This window comes from Henckelia pumila, chromosome 2 (assembly GCF_033568475.1).
Source record: "Henckelia pumila isolate YLH828 chromosome 2, ASM3356847v2, whole genome shotgun sequence".
In the NCBI taxonomy this organism is placed as follows: domain Eukaryota; kingdom Viridiplantae; phylum Streptophyta; class Magnoliopsida; order Lamiales; family Gesneriaceae; genus Henckelia; species Henckelia pumila.
This window is the reverse complement of record NC_133121.1, coordinates 145,366,392-145,388,340: the sequence shown is the minus strand read 5'-3', so window position 1 is coordinate 145,388,340 and position 21,949 is coordinate 145,366,392. Positions and strand designations below refer to the sequence as shown.

Genomic DNA, 21,949 nt, shown 5'->3' with positions numbered 1-21,949 from the left:
ACAGAATGACTGCAGATAAAGCATTCGACCGTTTATTCCAGTTTTGGACCCTGGAAGTTGTCTGCAGTGTACGATCCTCATGCAGAATCATCAATGCATTTATGAGCATTAAATGTGCATTCAATGCAGCATCAGAACGTTCAAAATAAAGACGTTGATGATTGACCTATATAAAGGGAAGATTGCTCAAAAAGAAAAAAAAACAACAAGAACAACAACAAGTGATACGAGACAACGAAGAGAGACAAGCAACTCAGAAAAATTTCAATCACTTGACTAATATCAGAAGTCCTCATCTGATATACTTGAGCACACTTACAAGATCATTCATCTGCTGCTCAAATAAACCCTCGCCTACAGTTCACATATCTGATCGTCAAGGATCATCCTAGGGTTTTCAAGCCTCTCGACCGCTCTGCAGTCTGAGAAGCTCAACTCAACTATACTCAGTGTTGAAGAGACTTGAAGCTGCTCTGAAAGCTTCCACCAGTTTGATAAGAACTGAGAATCTTATCTGTGTAAATCTAGGAGTTTCGGATTAGGCATTGGATAAGTCCTAAGTCTGAAGTGGGTGTATTACAAGACGTTGTAATAACCAAAGTCCTCTAGTGAATTCCTTCCTAAGTGGAAGAAGGGGAGACGTAGAAGGATTAAGCCTTCGAACTTCCATAAAATCGTGCTTTAGCATTTACTGCCATTTATCTTACATCCTGCTCATACATTGCATTATAAACTTTGCATCACTAAAACCTCTGAACTATTTCCGCACTATTTAAGTTGTTCAAAACGTTTTAGAAGTTGAGAAAACTGATTAAGTGAACTAAACCTCACTTGATCATTTTAAAGAAGAAGAAGAAAAGTTTCAGAGTGTATTCACCCCCCCTCTACCCTCTGAACCGATCCCAACACATTATCATCACTTTATTGAAGTGTAGTCGTTCTGGTAATATATATACTATTTGAAAGAAAAATTATTACATGTTTAGTTATGGAATCAATATAATATTTAACATTGCAACTAATAAGTATTTCAAATACTTAAAAAAATATTTTGGTATATCACGGGACTTTATAAATAGTACTTTATAAAATATTGGAAATCTGCTAGTTTTAATTGAAACAATATCTCATAATTTTTTTTTAAATGGTTTTTGCTTTTATGTGAAGGAAAATTAGTTAAAATTTTAATTTCAACTTTTATATATGTGATATGTGTGTGGTGATGTATTTTTTTATTTATTATTTTATATTAAAACTTGACTATATGTGAATTGATTTATTTCAACATCTGTATATTATTTAATTAACACACACACACACACACATATATATATATATATATATAACTTTTTCAAATCTAATATTTGTATATATTTAAATATGAACTCATGATATAATTCTTTACTCCAATAGGTCCTTATATGAATTAAATATATAAGATTTGTTTTTAAAAAATATGTTTATTCAGTATACAAACAAATAAAAATCAAAAATTTGGTGTTTCAATATTTTAAGAAACTAAATAGTATTTAATTAAGATTTTTGTGAATTTTTTTAAAAATATTTGTGAAAAAAATATATTCAATTTATCTACAAAAAAATAAAAAATAAAGTCTTTTGATATTTCAATTTATTTGAAAACTGAATTTTTATATAATATGCACATATTTTTTCAATTTTGATCTTATCATGATAATCGATTTTACATATAAATATTGATCACTTTATCTACAAAAAAATAAAAACAAAAACAAAATATTTAAGTATTTCAATCTTTTTGGAAACTAAATCCTTATCTAATTTGCACACACTTTGTCAATTTTTACCTTATCATAATAATCTATTTTACATATAATATAATATTGATTTACGTTTATGTCCTATAACTAAAATGTTGTTTTTACTTTTATAACCCTATATATTTTTATATGATTTTTACTTATAGTGTAAATAAAGGACAACGTTGTTATTTCACAATGGTATAACTTTGACCTTTTATTCACTGAATCCTTATCTAATTTGCACACACTTTGTCAATTTTTACCTTATCATAATAATCTATTTTACATATAATATAATATTTATTTACGTTTATGTCCTATAACTAAAGTGTTGTTTTTACTTTTATAACCCTATATATTTTTATATGATTTTACTTATAGTGTAAATAAAGGACAACGTTGTTATTTCACAATGGTAAAACTTTGACCTTTTATTCACTCTTTTATATAGGTATAGATTATATGATTTTACTTATAGTGTAAATAAAGGACAACGTTGTTATTTCACAATGGTAAAACTTTGACCTTTTATTCACTCTTTTATATAGGTATAGATATAGATAGATATAGATATAGATATAGATATAGAGATAGATATTAATTATATGTATATATTACACAAATTTGAAAGGGACAACTGAGCTTTATGCTAAATGAACTCCTGATTATGATTATCTCAAATTTTGATACGTCGAGATATCACTTGTATAGATATGACAAAGGAGCTGGGTGGAAGTGGTAAGAAAAAAGGGTGCATCCGAGGTTGACAAGTTCTTAATAAATATTAATCTTTTCTTTTCTGCCTACATCAATTTTCAAAATATGTAACAAGAAACAAGTAAAAGCTTTCAGTTTCTCATTCAACAAAAGTTACATGGTACTTGCTGTAAAGTTTTTTCTTCTCTTATTATATTGAAAAATAATAATACCACAAAATTCAATGGGTCTATTATCCGGACGTACTAAGAGAAATCCTTAAAATGATAGAAAACTACTGTTACGAGTTAATTTCTACCTCTAATCTTTCAGAATCTAGCATTATCTTCGATCCCAGTAACATGGTTTGATATATGATAAACACCTTGGGCTCCGAACAACTTTCAGTATGTATCCACAATGATTTTATCACCCTTAAATGATCTGACAAAGGGTTTCTCATCCTACATTAATCGTTTTGACAGTATCGAAACCTTCCAACCAGAGCAGGAAACACCATACAGGGGAGCTCAAACTGAGAGTTCTGCAGCCATAAGAGAACATAGATAAGAGATTCTTGCTAGGCAATGCTGTAATATTGAGTACGAGTTATATAACTGACAAATGATCCTCTACGCGAATGATACTTGTAACATAAAATGCATAAACCAATAAATGAAGCGTCGTGCTAAAGGACTTCAACAAGTCTTATAAAGGCACTTTCCTTCGGAACTGCAGCTAGCAAAGGTGAACTCCCTTGTTGGATGAGCTTATTAGAAGATAATTACGAGCGATCACTTTGTTGTGCAGTTTCACAGTTAGATATTAGCATCGGCTTAAAGAGTGTGCTTGAAAAGTACAGGTCGTTCAACACATACCTTTTGGGGAACAATAGGGAAGTTTCTTTGAACATTAGGAAGGAAAAATGATTAAATGTAATCAATCGGCTTGTGGCAATAGAAAGCTGAAGCCTGAATTTTCACGAATAAGCGGTGGTGGCTCAATGTCTGTAACATCAAAGCGATCCATTGATTTGGAAAGGTCGTCCACTGAAAACGGAATGCTGCAAGATGAAGGATCGGGTTTCAGTGAAACTATATCAAGCGAATACTTGAATGAAAATAATGAAGACAGTATGAACTGAAGCTGCATGATCAGTATTTATAATTAACCTTGAATCATCATCCAGAAGGAAAGAACTACTGACAGCGTTATTTGAATCCTCTGTCATTAATATTCTCATGTTGGAAATTACCTGGGAAAAATAGACCGATAAAACTAGTGTAAATCACAAGAAATCTCCACCGAAAGACAAGAAAACACATTATATTTTGGTTGATCGAGGAAAATGATTTTTATATTCCGAAATATATTCTTATTTTTATTGCTGAAACATCTGATACATGTCTTAGGTTATATGCTCTGTTTTTGGCCCTTTGTGCCATTGATTGAATTGTGAAGCTAGTATTGAAACACCTAAAAGAAGCTAGTTACATCTTACAAAAGAAAACAAGTTAATAAAACAAAACAAAAAGGGATAAAAACTAGACTAGGAGCATAAAATATCATTTCCAGTATCACCTTGAGAAATAAATGGATGAAGAAAAGTAAAATAGTCTTAACACAAAAGGTTTGAACATTTTCAAACCTCACAGATGGATAAAATTATAATTCCGAGTATGAAGTAATAGGTGATAATTAGGCCTAACACTGGGGGAAGTTGATGTAATTAGCCAGACATAAAGTAATCAGCAATCAAAATATCCTATCACGACAGTAGTACAAAAGTGGAGCTTGAAAAATAAGATCAACAAGGACTTACTTCCTGGGATAAGCTATGTGTGCCATATTTATCATCCCAATACATAGTGCTGATTCTGTATAGCTGTTGAATGCTGAGCACCTATAAACGATAAAAAATATACATATCGGGGTGATGATAAGAAGATTTCATATAAATTCTATTAAGAAAATGATTAGGCATTTTACCGGACAGAGGTCATGGCTAATTTCATCTAGAGTCTTCTTTGGCTTCTGGTGTATTACCTGTGACAGTAGTAGTCCAAAAAGTCCAACACAATTATAAGCCTTGCATACTCTGACCTGGTAAAATGTTTAGTTCTTACTTATTTAAGACAAATTAAGTGTTATTTATGCCAAAAACAATTTCTCGATTTATGTTTATATACTTGAAAGAACCAACAAATACTCCCGGTGAACAAAGCTTTGTTTTCAAAATAATCACAACCAACAATACTCACCAATTTCTCATGTTCGTTTTAGTTTGACTTCTTCCTTCAATTATTACCTTCTTTCTAGAGTGTCTTTGCATGTACCTAAGGGGATTTTCTTGTTCTGCGTATCTATTAACTCATTGTTTCTCCATCGTTTAAAATAGTTTACTCCACACAAATCATTACGCGGTCATTCAATGGGGAAATGAAGAAAAGAAGACTGTATATGCTTCACGATTTTTACTAACACAATCGATGGAATAACTTATTGAATGAACAAGGAATAAAATTCAGTACCAGGAACCCTATAGCCTGTCTTATATGCTTGAGCTCATCCCAAGCGGAACCTGAATACTGCAAGAAACAGGATATTTATTAGCTTTGATGGTCATATCAAATATAACAAAGATAAAAGTACCTCTTCTGTCGCCTTGTAACACCAGTGCTCCAGTTCAGCCAATCCAGCCTTAACATACTCGCCGTTACTGAATGAGCAACACTCTCGTCTCAGTAAAAGGCTGAAATCACAAAAACAACATTAGTTTGTCATTCTGTTAATGAAGCTCATCAATATGTAGCACTTAATGTACTGCACTGCACAACACCTGTTAAATAACTGCACGTTGACGAAAGAAAATATTTGCGTGTACACTTTCCGAACCAAAAATGGAGGTACCTGAAAGACGGATTGAATACAAAATCGTGTGAACATTATTATTCTGATACATTGTCCAAAGCTGAGACAACACAAATTATCGACTGGGTTTGAAACTTGTTACCGACGAGAGAATCGTAAGGAGAAAATTGAGATCATTGTACATAAAAAGTAGGAGGGCTAAAAATTTGTGTCATATTGTACTTACATGATTTGTCTTTAGCATGTTCAAAAAGTTCTCAAGGCTCTTTACAATTCCTTGCCAGTGAGATATTAAAATCTCCTGTGCAGCAGCATTTGCTAGAGCACGGGCTGTGCCTTTACTTAAATTTGCTTTGGATATTCTTGGTGCCTATATCATTCGTAACATAACAGGAAATGATCGACAATTAATCTAACTTGCATCCTTTTCTTGACTTAATAATTAAAGAAAAATAACAATAATTTATTATTATTTTCCCAAACTGTTTTGAACTTGATCACCTGGATGCACAGTCCCAGCATTGGAGATATCTCTTTCTTCAAATTATCACGAACCATTCCATAAATTTTCTCTACGTAAGCTGTCAGCTGCTGCTTGAACAGTAAAGCTGGGTACTTCGCTTCTACCGGGCGTAATGTGCCAGCTGATTCGTCATTCAGTAGAGAAAGATTGACACCTTGAGGAGTACTGCGGAAACTCTGGAAAACAGATTTTTAACCCTTGAAAACACTCAGGTACCGAGATTACATTTCAAATTGAACAATATCTACCTGTGTCATTCTCCCAAATAGTGTGGCTGATGGAGTACGCCGATGTTGTGGTGCATTTCCAGCACCTCCTCCAGCTTTCAGAGTGCGTTGTAGCAGCAATAATAAAGTTGATGCATTGGACAACCAGTAAGCCAAGATATCATTGTTGTCCTGGGTCTTCCATTAAGGACATGTCGAAGTTAATATCATGTATATCATAAATCCAGATATCAAACATTTCATGATGAAGATCCAAACTTCTTACCTCAATAGCATGACCGATTGTTTGTATTATCCTGTCAAAAATGCTTGTCCTCTCAGCCTCAAATGATCGCCAGTGTCTTAGGCATTTATAAATTATGCAGGCTGCAACAGGTCTTCCTCTAGAGAAGCCCAAGTGCTGAGCAACACATCGGATAAGCAAATCCTGATACTCTTGTTGCTTCTCATTTAGCGATTTTTGAGGTCTATCCTCCATATCTAACTGTTCTCTTGCGATCATTGAAGCACTTCGTAAATCCTAGTATAATGATGGAAAATTAACATTCTTGACTGTTTCCATGGCATATTGGTTAACTGAAGTATTTACTTACTATAGATGTTTTTGTGCTTTCAGCCCTCTGTAAAATCGAAGCATAAACAAGGTTAGAGGTTCTATATACAACGGCATATTGATCAAACTGTTGGTTTTGAATTACCTGCATGATTGACCTTGAACTTCTTGATAGCAGTTTATTATTCTGTGCCATGGCCAAAGCCTGCTGACGAAGAACTTTATTCTCGGATTCTACATTAGCGAGCTTCTCTTCAAGCCTAGCAAAAGGACGAGATTCAAATTAGGCACTCAATGAAATATGCCATTTTGTAGCACAAAATAACTGGAGATTTGACCATCACAAATATATAGAAACATTTAGTTCAAGGTAGTTCAGAAATGAACATAAATAAGTGCAGCTTTAGAACTGAAAAATGCAAGCTTTCAAGCACCAAAAGCAACTTCAGTTAGACAGTGATTAATATGCAGATATATTACTAATCCAGGACAAGTCCTGGTGGAAAGGTGAATGAAGCCCATATGCCCATGAACTGGGCACAAGTGATTTCAATACCTGGATACGATACTTTAGAAAGAAAATTACAGATCGTTTATTCCCTCTTCTCGTTCGGACTTTGTATAAACACAAAGGCATAGCAGCATTTGTCCTCAGCATTGGAAGGATGAGTGAGTAAAACGATCAATAGATTGTAAGTGAAGATGAGTAACCAACTAAGCTCCTTGGATTGTTCTAGTGTGTAGGGCTTTAACAACTATTTCACAATCAAACATGCAATTAAGGTACAAGTTTTGTTTTTAGATGAAAACTATTATAGGAATGATTGGCTGTCCGCACTGGCTAGAAAGCTGCTTAAATAATAATAAGATAAATCTACGAAGAAATTGAGTCAATGAGTAAAAACCTCCAAAGCAACGGCGTGTTGCTACTGTTGTTCAGCACTAAAGCAGCATCAGCTGCTCCAAATGTGACTTAGCTGTACAAAACTGAAAATTTTGGACTAACTCTTTCTTTACAACTATGGAAAAATGAGATCAAGTGGCCAATTATAATATTAACTATGACAAACTTAGGATTCGACATTCATTAAGTTCTTCTAGTAAGGTCGGTCCCTAAACTGGGCTTCCACCAGATGACTGCTGCAGCGTTCAAATAAATTTGGCTGAATTCAACTCTAAGATAGTCAGCGAAGCTTCAAGAATCCAACATAAAATTTCTAGACAATTATGAGGGTACATTAGAATATTACTCAAGTACTTCTATGCATTCCAACTTGGAACAGAATGGAGGTATAAAACACAAAATTGATTATGCTTTTGCAGAGTTAAGGACGCAAAAGTTATCGAATGGATGTTGCTACTGCTGGAGATTAATCCTAATGATTTGGCGTTCTACTCAATAATATAGGAGAAAAGAGATAACAGGCAATCTTTCATCTATACCATACCAATATGGCTCGAGAAGAGCTGTCCCTGTAAAACGTGGGAGAGACCGCAACCTTAATTAGCCCCAAAACAGGTATCTGGTTGATGAATAGCAGAAAATTATTAAAAGTTATCTAGGAAATTATTACTAAGTATGCATACTGCTCCTTAGTATTCTCAAGCTCGTGGCTGAAACAACGATATGATGGCCTATAGAAGGAATGGAAGTAAGAATGATGATAGAAAGACAGGAAAGTATTATCAGATGAAAGACATGCCTGTTAGGAAAAATAGCCAGAGTGGGAAAATTTGAAATCTTACCAGAGGTCAATGAGATGGAGGATGAGAAGCTGACTAAAGAATGAGATGGAGATGATGATGATGCTTAAGCAAACCATCCACTGGTACTGATGTGGGAGGGGGGCTTATGTCTTTTCTTCCAAGGAGTTTAAATCGAAAGTGGACCAACTATCATAAGGGACCTCAAAACAACAAATTCACACCACTGGATAAAACGAGAGAAAATGGCTCTAAGGACCATAGAGTGATCAAAGACTAAAAACACTAACAAATTCCAGACTACAAACATAACCACAAACTGTGATGGACCCAATATATTCTTGTTCCCCAAAAATGTAAATACGTAGACATGGTGCAAGAATCAAATTTCATTTAATTTTAAAGCATACCCATTGTACATCGGATACCAAATTTTAATTATTCACATAGGTTGTTTCCAGGAGTAGCATGTGATAATACACTAAAGACCCAATATATCAAGAACAAGACGGAGATCCCTTGTTGAATAAGCTTTCAAAGATTAGGGGACTCAAAAAAACATTATCACACTGAACCCCAAACCAGATTGATTCAATCTTTTGGACTTCAGTCAAGTTAATTATGGATCACATTATTCACCCATCTAAACTTTCTGAATCATCTGAGAAACAGGTTTGGCATCTCTAAATCTACAAGAATAATGTTCCAACTAGCCACCAATATAATAGGTAAATTAGACCTGAAAACTGAATGAAGTCAAAATAAGGCATACTTTATAATATTAACAGGTTGTATGCAGACAGAAGTATAAATGTCCTAATGTTAAATTTCTTGTGTAAATCTTTTGTACAACAACCAAGTGTAATTTTGTGTTAAACTGAGGTATGTGCTAAGACACCAAAATTAACATCTAGACAAACTAATTTCTAACTAGGACAGAGATTAGATACAACAAAGTGATAGAGAACTTCCATCAGAAAAAGTCATCGAATGCCCCCTCCCGATCACTTTCCCAGTTTTCGGTTCCTGCACAATGCAACCATCAACAGAAAAGAAATGTATAACGAATTTTCTTATCGCAACCTTGCTTAAACAAAAAGTGAATTAAGTTGGGTATGGAATTGTTTTTAGAATAATGGGAAGAGGAAACTACAAATGAACGAATGGTTTGCAGGAAAGATTTTAAATCTTCATAGCAAGAACTGTGGGATATTATGAGTTTTATTAGGTTGTATACCAAGACCCAAAAAAAAGTTGGATCAAGCCCTAACTTGCTATCAGGGTATGTTTTGTTCTAGACCTAGGAACTCTAAGGAAACTAGACTGACCTGAGATTTCAGCTGCTGAAAGATCCTGAACTATGAGCTGGAAAGCACCGGGATCGAAGGAAGAAAAGTTTTCTTGAGTTGAATCAGGGGCTGGGAAGGTGAAATCTGAATCGGTAGATGTGGTATCAGAGGAAGTGGACGTATCATCATCCAGATCGTCTCTAGCAACAAATCCTGAGGTTGAACTGAAGTTGGATGACGCACATAAAATCATTTTGAGCTCTGAAAACTGGCCTGACATGCTGTATATCATCCTGAGGCACACTAGATCATATCTAGCATTAGTCAAATAAAACAAATGACCTTTCTAATCTTAATAGCCGTTGATGTAACTCCTGCAACCAATCGTAAGTATCAACATGAAGGTCAAGGTGTGCTGTCAAGCAATCTCATCATTCTTTTTCATTTTCACTCTGAGTAATAAAGTTTTATAGACCTCAATCATTGGATAAAGATCCCATACAAACTTATAGATATAATTAGTTCAATTCAGAGAATCTCTTGGTCTACAGACTCCTGATTGAACACAAAGCTTCCACTAGGCATGCATGTTTCCAATTCCCACAAAATAATTTGCAGAAAGATGAGTGAGCACAGATTACATACAATTGAAATAAAACTACTGGTGGCTTCAACCTGTTAACATTCAGATAATTGTGTGATGAAACTTAATCAAATCAATCCAACTAGCAAAGCTCACATTAGCCAACTCATCAACAATCATATCAGGTACTCATAATATCAGAATTTCATTCACCATTCTTTGATATTTGAAAATATCATTCAATTTCTAAACGTGATTGTGTAACCAAGTTTACATCTAGGTATTAAATCAAAGAAATCGTCGATTTAAGAAATCTAAAAGATAAACTGCACATGAGGAAATAATTTCATATGCCAATGAAATTTTGGACTTTTTAATGAAAATATATTAAAAGAGGATAAGTAACAAGAATTACACTACCTGTTCAAAGATTCCTGAAGTTGATGAACTCTCTTTTCAGTTTCTTCCAACTTCTGAGTCTTCCCCTCACTTGATTCCTGGGCTTCCGCACATTTTCTTTCAGATTCATCAGCTCGTTGTCTTTCAGATTTCAATGACTCCTGTGAATTAGATGAGAACGTTGAGTGTTGATATTGGGATACATACAAGTATAGAGGGAGAAGCATCACATTCAACAACGTTACCTTTAATTGCTCCATTTCTGCAGTTAGAGCCTCAATCTTTGCTGTATCCTCAACTGGAACCGGGGTTTCTTTCACAATTGAGGAGGCTTCTTCAATAGCTCTCTGAGCAGTTTCACGTTCTTTGAGAAGAAGTGCACTGGTTTCATTCAATTTGCTTTGTGTATCTTCTAAGGACTGCTGCAACTTTGTTATCTCCTGACTCTTTGCCTCCTCTAAGTCAGTCTAAACAATCAAGTTTTGGTGAGACCCAGCATATTAAACCATATGACAACCAAACATTACATCTTCCAACAATTAATAATGAAAAAAAATCCAGTACACTTGTATCATTTTATGTGTGATACTACACTGTAAACACAAACATTTAGCTGATGTCTTTCTCAGTGTATAATCACCCATCTATCTGTTTATGTTGGTATGTACATGAACATGTGAGCAATTCGGTTATGCACATGTTCACTCATTATTCCTAATGCAAGCATAACAATGTAGTTAATATCTGCGGGAGCATATATTTATGTCTATACTAATGTGTGTGAATGTATGCAGATATGAGTTTATATATGAATGTGTTCGTGTGATGTATATGTAGAGATAAAGATTAAATCCAAGTTGATTTCAGGAATAAAATAGAAAAGTAAAATATATTCACCCGCAAACGCTTTTCCAGCTGTAAACGTAATTTTAGGTCTTCCACATATTTTTCAAGCTTATCCTTTGCTTCTTTAAGTGCGCCTGTTTCTCTTGATGCCTGCAGATATTTGATACTTATAGCAAAATTTAAAAGATACCAGAAGTTATAATAGATTAAAAATGCATTTGTCACCCAGCACTATCCTCTATGCTCGTGGAACAAATGCACTAGATTATTTAACACGATACCCTACCATTTTTAGTTTCCGAAGCTCTTTCCTAGCAACCCTTCCTCTCCATCTACACTGGGTCACAATTGATGCCCTTATAAGTCTCTTGTAATATGAAAAGGCTCTATGACCACGCCAGTGTGCCTGAAAAGGATCTTTTCTGGTAAGGATACACTATCAATAAACCGGAAATTTATTTTCTAGAGAACTACTTATTCACCTGTATAGCGATTGCTGCTTTTGTTTGTCTCCTATATCTAAATTCATTGCGGGCAGTCATCATGCGCATCCCAGTCTGCAGCACAACAACCGAGTATTTGAGTTTTGTGTGGCTCTTTCGGGCCAGGTATCCTCTCAGATTCGTCTGAATTTTAAGAGAAGCTGCCTCCCTTTTCAAATTTTTAAACAATCGGCAGGCAAGCCTTCCTGAGATGAAGAAAGGGTGAATGCTGATGAAATGCGAGAGGCGGAATCAGACATAAACTCAATTGCTTGCGCATAAGGACAATAAGGTGCACACGTGTGGAAAGTTTAGAATGTTTCGCTTCAAGCCAACGAAGGACTCCAATATGTAACAGCTGACCTAGATACATCGTTAAATTTGACAAGAAAAATTTTAATTCAGCAAACCTCTGCATATGGACTGCATACAGATTGATGCTTCCCGCAGAACAACAAAGTGCTTCCTAGCAATATGAGTTCTAGTTTTTCTTTGTATCGTTTTTGCTGAATTACTAAGTTTCAGTGCTCTGTGGGCATCTAAATCAGCCATTTGACCAGCTCTCAGGAACACTTTTGTTTTTCCTATCTGAAATACATAAAACAACAGTTGAGCAAAAACAATACAGCAAAAAACTTGAACGAAATGTAATGCAGATATCTAGCATAAGCAAATCTCACAAGCCCGAGGCATTTCAAACATTAAAGTGAAGTTATAAATATGCACATGATTTGTTTTGCATCTTTCAGATTATATTCAAAACTTCCGATTGTTTTTAATTGCTTTTGGATGATTTTAATTTGGTCAGTCGATTTTGACAATCATTTAGAAACACTGAAAAAGCTGAATTTAAGAAAGTTGGGCTCAGGTTGAAGCTCGTACGTATTTTCACCAAAACCTACACTGCCAAAATGCTCAGAAAACTTCAATTCTCAGCGGAAAAGCTTTAATAGATCAAGCTACAAGAGCCTAAGCTAGATCAAGTTAATGATATTCCTTCTCGTAATGAGCAAAAAAAAGTATGTTCACATTACCTGAGCCCCAGTGAGGCCCATTTTCTCCAAGATCTTTTTGCATACTACCTTTTCATCGTTACTGATAACACACACAAGCAAATGATTAAAAGACCCATTTCATAAAATCGTTAATTCATATGTCACAATCTCGACAATAAATAGCACTTACTTTCCTTCCAAAACCTCAGGAGCAAGAAGAGCAAATCGATTAACAAATTCATAAAATGTCTTACGCGTGGGGTAACCAGCACAGCTGATCCTAATTGCCTCTAATACACCCTGACAATAGGAAAAAAAAAATAGCAATAAGTTGAGTGTGCGGTTGACATGTAACTAAGAGCAATAGATTTCTACAGCTACAAGTCATCTGCACTCACACCACATCGTAGTTGCTGCATGATATTGACATTCTCAAATATAGCAGGCTTGAGAAGATTATTAGGCTTCACACATCTAATGTAATGAGGTTCTGTAGAATTTAGTGTCTCCATCAATTGTTGGAGTTGGACCTGTATGAATTAATTAAACCATGAGTTTCTGCATTCTTTACCAAGCTCAGAAGCTCAATCGTTGGAAACATCGACAAACTTTGTCATAGAAATTATATGTCGGAAAAGTACGTAGAAAGTACCTTAAAACGTGAACCGATAGATGAAAACTTAGAAGACTTATTTGAGGATTTAGTTGTCTCTTCAAGCAGTGGAGGAAATAGCCCTGCTACGAATGAGCATTTGGACGTACTCAACAAATCTTGGTGTTCAGGAACAACATAATCTTTGTTTTTATCTAAAAACTGATCAGATTGGTATAGAACCTGGATGAGTACAAAAGAACAAAAAACTTAGATTAGATGAAGGTTTGTAACCCATACTATAGACACATAATTGGACAAAACAAAATTTAATACAGATCACCTCCCCAGCATAATGAGCAATTGTGAAATCTGTGCGGGACAATTTTGGTTTGATAAAACGTTTGTGGGATTTAAACGTCTGATAAAGCTTTTGCGAAAATGTTTCGTGCGTTGACTTCGGAAACATACTAGGAACAGAGAAAAAAAATCAAGTTAATAGCAGAGATCTTACAGAGGTTAGTCCTTTGTAATTTCTTACAAGAAAAATAATAAAAACATACCAGGCTTCATCTAGAAGTGCAATGATCCCTCCAGGTTTCTGCCATGGCCAAACAAAAGCATCGGAACAAAAAAAAAATTTGCATCAGCATTCAGTGCTTTATAAATAGCATATCGGTTGTAATTCAACCTTCAAGAGCACAATTAATCCAAATTTGCAATTAGATAAGAAATATCTCAAAGATTTATTGTGAAAGTACCACTGTACCAGTTTCTAGAGCAAAATTAAGGTGAGAAGAATGATTGTGCCTTCAACAAAGAATCTAAATAAATTATATCTACATATATATGAGAATGAACTATACTAGTAAATTGAAAAAATTGCAATACATATAAGAAATGTCATTCATGCATACTTCAGGTAAATGAGACATGACATGGTCAAATTGCTTTTCAACAGGAATCTGTATAAAGATTCTTTATTTCAGAATAAACTTGACATGGACCTATAAATTTTGATTTTGTTAGAATTTCCACCTCTTCCGCCAAATATTTTGCAAAGTTGCCAGCTTCTTAGCGACATAACCAACAACTAAATGTAGTCCAAAGCATAGCAGTTTAAATATTGCGTAAATCAACCTTTTCAATAAGATCTAGGACATCTTGGTTATCGACAAATTCTATGTAACTCCAGTCAATCTCTTCTTTTGTATACTCCTCCTGTTCCATTTTGAAAACGTGCTGAAAGAAGAATTTGTCGAGTGTAAGTTTTGTGGTGGCATCAGTTTATAGTCCACAGCTAAATATATCAATTGCTTACCTGGTTGAAATGTTGTTGCAGCTTTTCATTGGTAAAATTAATGCAAAACTGTTCAAAACTAGACGTATAAATTTATGTCAGTCAGAATTCCTTGAAAAAGATTGAAAATGAGTTTTATGTTTATGGTAATGAACCAACAGTTACCTATTAGTTTTAAAACTTTCAAAACCATATATATCAAGAACACCAATAAGACATTTTGAATCTTTATCTTGCCCAATAGATACATTTATTTTGTCCACCAACCTGCAAGTTTTGGAACCTCCCATAATGAATTACTGAACCAGCAAACACATAGTAACCATTTATTCAACCTGAAAGTGAAAGCTAATGCAATGACACAATAATACCATACCAGTCAAATAAACGAGAATATATAGTTTTGGCTAATCCATCCCTACTAACGGTTGCCCCATCAGGATCAAGACTTCTCTTAATAACTTCTTCTGGAGTGACCATCACTCGCTTCAGTAATGCATCTTCCAGGGCTTTAAGATCACACCTGATTAAAAATAAATTCAAAAAAATAATAATAATAATAAGCTGCTAAGGAGAATTACAAATATGAGTGCAGTCGTACATGAGAAGCTCTGCTGTAGTCTGAAGATGAAATTTGGACTTGTCATCCTTGAGAACTGATGAATCAATCTCTTTCCCCTTAGCAAATTCAACATTGCCGAGATGGAGAATTGCTGCCACTACTCTGAAAATTGCATCCTGGAGATTAAGATAATATAAGTATCTTAAAAAGAGAGAGAGGGAGAAGAGAGAGAGAGAAAGCAGAGAGAGAGAGAGAGGATACGATGACACATGAAGCTGCAAGTGTATCGAAAAAGAATGTGATGGCACCACATGAAGGTTCAAGTGTATTGAATGTACCTGCTCTTTTTGACTTATTCCAACTACATCCATGGCCCTTCTAGTCGCCAAATATTCACGGGCATCACTTACACCAACTAGTTCATAGCAATTAGATTGATTAAGATAGTGAAACGTCTTTGGATGTTCCAGCTTATACTTCTCGATTTCCTGGGAAGAAGTATAATATATCATAACTACGGGTCACTATAGATTTGCCGAATAATCTGAATAAGATACATAATGCAACATTGGAAGTAGACTACCTCCTGTGGTGCTGCACATAATAGGTAAAAACAGTGATAATTGCGTTCAGGGTCTGAAACTTGGCAGACACGAGATCTTTCTAGAAGATATGTTCTTATGGCTGCCCCTGATATTCTTCGATTCTTATCAAATTGAATTTCAACAAACTTTCCAAATCGGCTGCAGAACAGCAAATAAAGCATGTAAAGTGCAAACTTCTATGAACTAAATCATAGCAGGACTAGGGCAACGACTCACCTTGAATTGTTATTTCTCACAGTTTTCGCATTTCCAAATGCTTCAAGTACTGGGTTTGACTGCACACCAGTTAGGGTTGACAAGAATCAGAGATACAAGGAAAATTTTATATGAAGTATCAGTGAAGTCTTTGATATTAGATAGTTGGATGGACTCTTCTTAAACATTCACCAAGCTTTGAACTTTCATTTGAATAGGAACCTTTTTTAACTCATATTGGCAGTAGTTGTCGATCATAAAATTTTGACGTACTAATTTGAGCAAGGGCACAGCACGTTAGCATGTATAAAACCTTATGGGACTTTGTTGTGGTCATGAAGATTTATCAAAAAAATTGTATCTTACATTCTTACTTCAGAACACAATTTATTTCCTCAATTTTACATGTTAACATCAACCCACTGCGGTGGCCAGACATTCCTTGCATGTCCTTTTTGTGAAAAACCTTTATTTATAAATGATATCAAATTAAACAAGACCTGTAGCATAATATTTAGACAATTACCTCAAGAACTTGCTGTTCCACAGTACGTCCTTCGGTTCCTTTGCGACCACCCAAATAGGCAAGGTATTGCATAAGCATTTTAGTAGTTTCAGTCTTACCAGCACCACTTTCTCCACTTACCAGTATAGAGTTGCTTTTTCCCTCGTTAAACATTGCCCTAATTCAGCTCAACAGATTTAGATACAACTGGACTAACCTGTTTAAAGTCATGTGGCAACAAGTAACAATTTCCTTTCTTATCACCTGAAAGCAACATCTGCAATGGCAAATACATGAGGACTCAATTCTCCAAGTGGTGCTCCCTTGTACTGCTCCATCATGTGGGCATTATACAAGTGCGGAAGTCTTTGAAAAGGATTTATGGCAATAAGGATGCTTCCAGTATAAGTCTGTCATAACATCAAAATAGGATACATTATTGTGATGGAACAGCACAAATTGCAGTAGTTTTGCACTCTTGCTTGGAAGAACAAGGATCAAAGATGAATTCAAGCTCAAATTAAATTCATCTTACGTAGATTTCGTTGAGTTGGTATCTCGAGGACAAGTTTTGTAGAACTCCTGGTTCATGCAAATAAGATAGCTTGGTCATGTCATCAACTCCTCCAGCAGGTGCATCTTCATCTTTAGGGTATACTTTCGATAAGTCAGCAGTAACCTTGATATATGAAGGAGGAAAAAAAACATATTAGTGAATAATGACCACCGGAGAAGTCTTGGAGAAATACGAATTGTCATCTATATATGTATGGTTCTGATATGCCTGACTAAACTAAGCAAATAATATGAAAAAATAAAAGGATGTGTTTATTGCTAAATGATGGAAAAATACAGCTTATCGGATCTCAGTTTTCACATTATTTTCATCATCTCTGAATACAATAAACTACGGAAGTGGTAGACACAGCTAAATCTTGTTTCAAATGAAAGTTCGTGTGCATTTTGAATAAGTGAAAAAGTTCAAAAAATAAATGAAATTACATGAAAACAAAAAACACTGTAGTATGCTTAGAGACATATATAAAGTGCAGTGTGTTTTATAAGCTACCTTCGCTCCTTTAGAAGTTTGTATCTCAAGTTCTTGTCCATTTATCTTTGTCACTTCTCCATCAATCCAAGCAACTTCTGCATCTTCAACCCAAACATGAGACCCGACAATGATAGTGACTTGTGCACTCTGCATTTCAAATTCACGGAGTGAGAGAATGGTGCAAAGATTCAGAATTGGAAATAAAACAATCATGAAACTCCGTCCGCTGATGATTTCAAATGGGATTCCAAGAATTGCCAAGATTCAGCATTGGAAATAAAACAATCATAAAAATCATTTCAAAGTCATTGAAAAAAAAAATACAAAACAATCAAACATGATAAAGAGTGACAGACACCAATCACCATCTTCATTGAAGAAAGAAAATAAACCTCGGACATGCATTCACGTAAACATACCATATTGATTGAAGAAAGAAAAGAAACCCGACTGCATCAGTCAAGGACACTCATTCTCTGTTCAAGAACCCTAATTTCTAATCCCAATGTTGAACCCAATATCCATCAATCCGCAACACGACACCTATATATGACAATAAAGGATATAATAGACAGATCTTGAAATGAATCCCGTCAGAATCAAGCTTGATAAAGGACGAGAAAAGGGAAATTTTTCCGGTGATCAGTCCGGCGGGTGGAGAGTTAGATTTCCTGGGTTTTGATTCCAAAATTCTCGAATCGTGAGCAAAAGTGACCGATGTAACGAGGTTTGACGTTGAATGCGTGGAAGGTGAATAGGTTTGTGGAGGAGAAGGACAAGCTTCGGAGAACCCCACGTATTCGGAATCGTTGAATCCTTCCCCATCGGTGTTTGTGGCCTTCTTCTTCTGCCACCTGCGTGCTTACCTTTGTTGTAAAGTAAGTGGGCGTTTGGTTTGGTTTGGTTTGGTTTGGTTTGGTTTGGTTTGGGTATGCGAAATCAGGTAAGTACGAGGAAAACTGTAACGTTCAATCAACTGTAACATATATTGTATTATGGCACATGTCTAATTTAGTTTATCAGATTCATTTAATTTAATTTTAATAAAAATAAATAAATGAATACGAGGATATCTATATTCGTTTGACGGGTTGACCCAGTTTAATAAAATATAATATGTTTTTTTACATGATTTTTTAATAAAAATTTTAAAAATAAAGTTTAAATGACTTACATAAACGATAATCAACTAAAAATTACATAAACAATAATCAATTAATCAACTATAAATTACATAAACAACAATAAATAAACAAACAACAATCAACTAAAAATTATTCAGAATGATTACATTCACTAAATATCATCTTATAACATATATAATGTAAATATAAAATATAAATAAAATTATTAATCTAATTCAATTTCGGTTTTTTCGGTCGGTTTGATTTTGACATATATAATCCAAAACCGAACCAAATAAACTTCGATTTTAATATTTATATCCGAATTACAAAATACGGTTTTCGATTCGGTTCGATCTTAGATTTTTTCAGTTTGGATTTCCGGTTTTTTCGGTTTTATTCGAAATATGAACACCCCTAACTGTAATGTTCAATCAACTGTAACATATTGTATTATGGCACATGTCTAATTTAGTTTATCAGATTCATTTAATTTAATTTTAATAAAAATAGATAAATGAATACGAGGATATATATATTCGTTTGACGGGTTAACGTTGACCCAGTTTTATATTAGGGTCGGGGTTTTTTCTGTACCCGATCCCGATTTTTTTTTTTAATATATAGTATAATATTTGGTGGGTTTTAGCTTTTGAATCTATTGTCTAGATATTCTCACAAAGTCCAGTCCGAAATGTCCGTTAAATCATACAACTCAACCCAATAAATAATAATATTTGATGGGTTTTGAGATTTTAGATCAAAAAAAATATTATTTTTTAAACATAGGGTTCAATTTCGGGTACCCGACGAAACTACCCGACTATTTCGGGTACCCGATAGCTAAATTTGCTACCCGACATATCGGGTACCCGACCCGAACTACCCGAACCCGGCACTACCCGACCCGGCGCCCACCTCAAGGATCAGATAATTAAGAGATCAGTCTCATAAAATTGAGTTGTGAGACAATATTGTAAAAAATTTATGTAAATTGTAGTGATTATCAAATTATCAAATTGCAAAAAACATAAAATCAAATCAAATACTTGAAAAACATAAATTTATATTATATACACACAAAACATAATATTTGTATATAACATTACACACGCAATGCATGTGCGGTGCGGCTAGTATATATTATGGATAAGATGAGTGGGGGATAGTGTATTTATCCCTCACTTATCTCATCCATAATATCAAACGGTGTGATAATATTTTGATCCATAGGTTAAGAACGTTCAAAATCAAATGCAAGTATCTTTTGTTGATGTATTGATTGATGGGGGAAAATTTAAGTAGTATTTGCAACCTCTAAAAATAAGTGATTATGGAGATTCTCTTAACAAATTTGTTAATAGAATCTCTATAATCACTTATTTTTAAAGGTTACAAACACTACCTTAACTTTGATTGTCAGATTTATTTTTCAGGTGGTTGCATCTAAATATTCGTAGCCTAGGATAAAAAATGTGATACGATGATAATCCCTCAATTATCCAAGGTCCAGTTGGTTTTCCACTTAAATCAATTGGCCTGTGAAATTAGAAAAAGCCCGCACTTCTTAGCAACTATCTTGGTATTATCACCTAACAAGAGGAGAGCACATCTTAATTCACTACAAAAAAACACGGAGGTTTGCCACGGTTTTAGCGTCACAAAAAGCGTTGCAAAATTGAATTTGCAACGCTTTTGCCACGGTTTATTCTAGCGTTGCAAAACGTACCGTCACAATTTTATTGCAACGGTTAAAAAACCGTAGCAATGTTTGCTACGTTTTTTTAACTACCGTGACAATATTTTGCAACGGTTGTAAAATAAAGCGTTGCAAATATTTGTGACGGTTAAAAGTAAACCGTTACAAAATTTGCAACGGTTTAAATTATAGCGTAACAATATTTTGCAACGGTTTAAAGTAACCGTAGCAAACTTTGACACGGTTTTTAACAACCGTTGCAAAAATAAAAAACTGTATAAAAAAAAATTTATATATTTAATTATTAATGATATTATTAATTACTAACTAAAATATACTAATTAATCTAAACAAATTTATACATAAAATTTAATTACTCCAAAATATATTATACAAAAGCGCGCACCAATCATCCAAATGTCTAATCCAAAAGCAAAAACCACTTTACACATAATCTAATATCTCAAAACAAACAGCAATCTAATGATAGAAAAGCTGCGACCAATCTGACGCCTGCTGCGTCTCATCGTCGTCACCTCCGTCGGCGTCACCCCCGTCTGCGTCTCCCCCGTCTGTGTCGCTCCCGTCTGCATCATCATCCCCATCGTCGTCATTGTTGTCGTCTCCGCCATCGCGGTCAGTCTGAGAAGGCTCCTGAATATGCAATGAATAAGATGGATAGGACGACTGATCAGCAGAACGTGTATCCTTTGCAGTTTTTTTCTTCTTCTTACTGGCCGCAGCAAAGATCTTACGCAAGAGCTCCTCCATCTTAGACAAGCGTGTCCGATACTGCTGGCACTCCTGTCGAAGCTCTTGCGTCTCCATACTCGCAGCTTCTGCCTTAGCTACAGCAGCCTGTATCGCCTCACTCTGTGCGGCAATCGACGACTTCATTTGGCTAGAGCCACGAGAACGAGGTGTCATCTCATCCTGGTATATGGTATGTGCGATGGAACCGATACCATATACCCGTCGATGATTAACACCACCGACGACATCGAAATATATCGCATTCACCTGCTCAGCGGTGGGAGAGTGTTGGGCAACTCCAGTATGCCTCAGTGGAAACTGCTCGTCGATACGACGCTCCAACTCTTCCTGTTTTACCAAATGATAATTTATATGTATGAATATGCATCCAAATTTAACATTTTGTAAAATATAAATCATAATTGAATATATATATATATATATATATATATATATATATATATATATATATATATGCGTACGCTGATCTGCTGGGACTTGCCATCGGCAAAGGTCTCGTCCGCCCGCTTGTGCGTCTTGAGATGTAGCTCATAACTGTTTGGATCTCTGTTAAGCTCTTCACGCTGCATTGAACGTACATACATAGATAATTT

The 21,949-nt window shown here is 34.8% G+C and overlaps 1 protein-coding gene across 3 annotated transcripts; it reads right to left on the bottom strand.

Annotated features, from left to right (window-relative positions):
• Positions 1–2,649: 2,649 nt before the first annotated feature.
• LOC140883104 (myosin-9-like) lies at positions 2,650–18,652 on the bottom strand. Of its 3 annotated transcripts, XM_073289436.1 has the most exons (39): positions 18,179–18,652; positions 17,778–17,906; positions 17,244–17,387; positions 16,973–17,118; positions 16,730–16,886; positions 16,225–16,283; positions 15,987–16,146; positions 15,742–15,891; positions 15,443–15,579; positions 15,218–15,364; positions 15,007–15,108; positions 14,863–14,920; positions 14,682–14,783; positions 14,105–14,142; positions 13,885–14,011; positions 13,602–13,784; positions 13,348–13,479; positions 13,140–13,249; positions 12,989–13,049; positions 12,365–12,542; positions 11,955–12,160; positions 11,759–11,878; positions 11,524–11,622; positions 10,872–11,093; positions 10,648–10,787; positions 6,797–6,911; positions 6,692–6,718; positions 6,364–6,618; positions 6,120–6,275; positions 5,850–6,047; positions 5,575–5,718; positions 5,317–5,387; positions 5,130–5,229; positions 5,009–5,065; positions 4,467–4,523; positions 4,300–4,380; positions 3,650–3,732; positions 3,356–3,540; positions 2,650–3,021 (listed from the first exon to the last, which is right to left on the bottom strand). In XM_073289436.1, the coding sequence occupies exons 1-38, from the start codon at positions 18,179–18,181 to the stop codon at positions 3,417–3,419; spliced, it is 4,578 nt and encodes a 1,525-aa protein (XP_073145537.1). In that variant the 5' UTR covers positions 18,182–18,652; the 3' UTR covers positions 2,650–3,021; positions 3,356–3,416. The 3 variants fall into 3 exon arrangements, with proteins under 3 accessions (XP_073145537.1, XP_073145535.1, XP_073145538.1); XM_073289434.1 differs by having other exon boundaries at positions 6,692–6,911; XM_073289437.1 differs by lacking the exons at positions 2,650–3,021; positions 3,356–3,540; positions 3,650–3,732; ... (9 more) ...; positions 6,692–6,718; positions 6,797–6,911 and adding exons at positions 6,928–9,381; positions 9,684–9,937.
• Positions 18,653–21,949: the final 3,297 nt, after the last annotated feature.

Excerpts from the sequence above, each read along its gene's own strand:
- LOC140883104 (XM_073289434.1), bottom strand. Across the intron at positions 14,921-15,006 it reads GAAAGTTTTAAAACTAATAG|TTTTGAACAGTTTTGCATTA; the intron begins GTAACTGTTGGT and ends TTATACGTCTAG. Across the intron at positions 3,733-4,299 it reads CACATAGCTTATCCCAGGAA|GTAATTTCCAACATGAGAAT; the intron begins GTAAGTCCTTGT and ends TATTTTTCCCAG.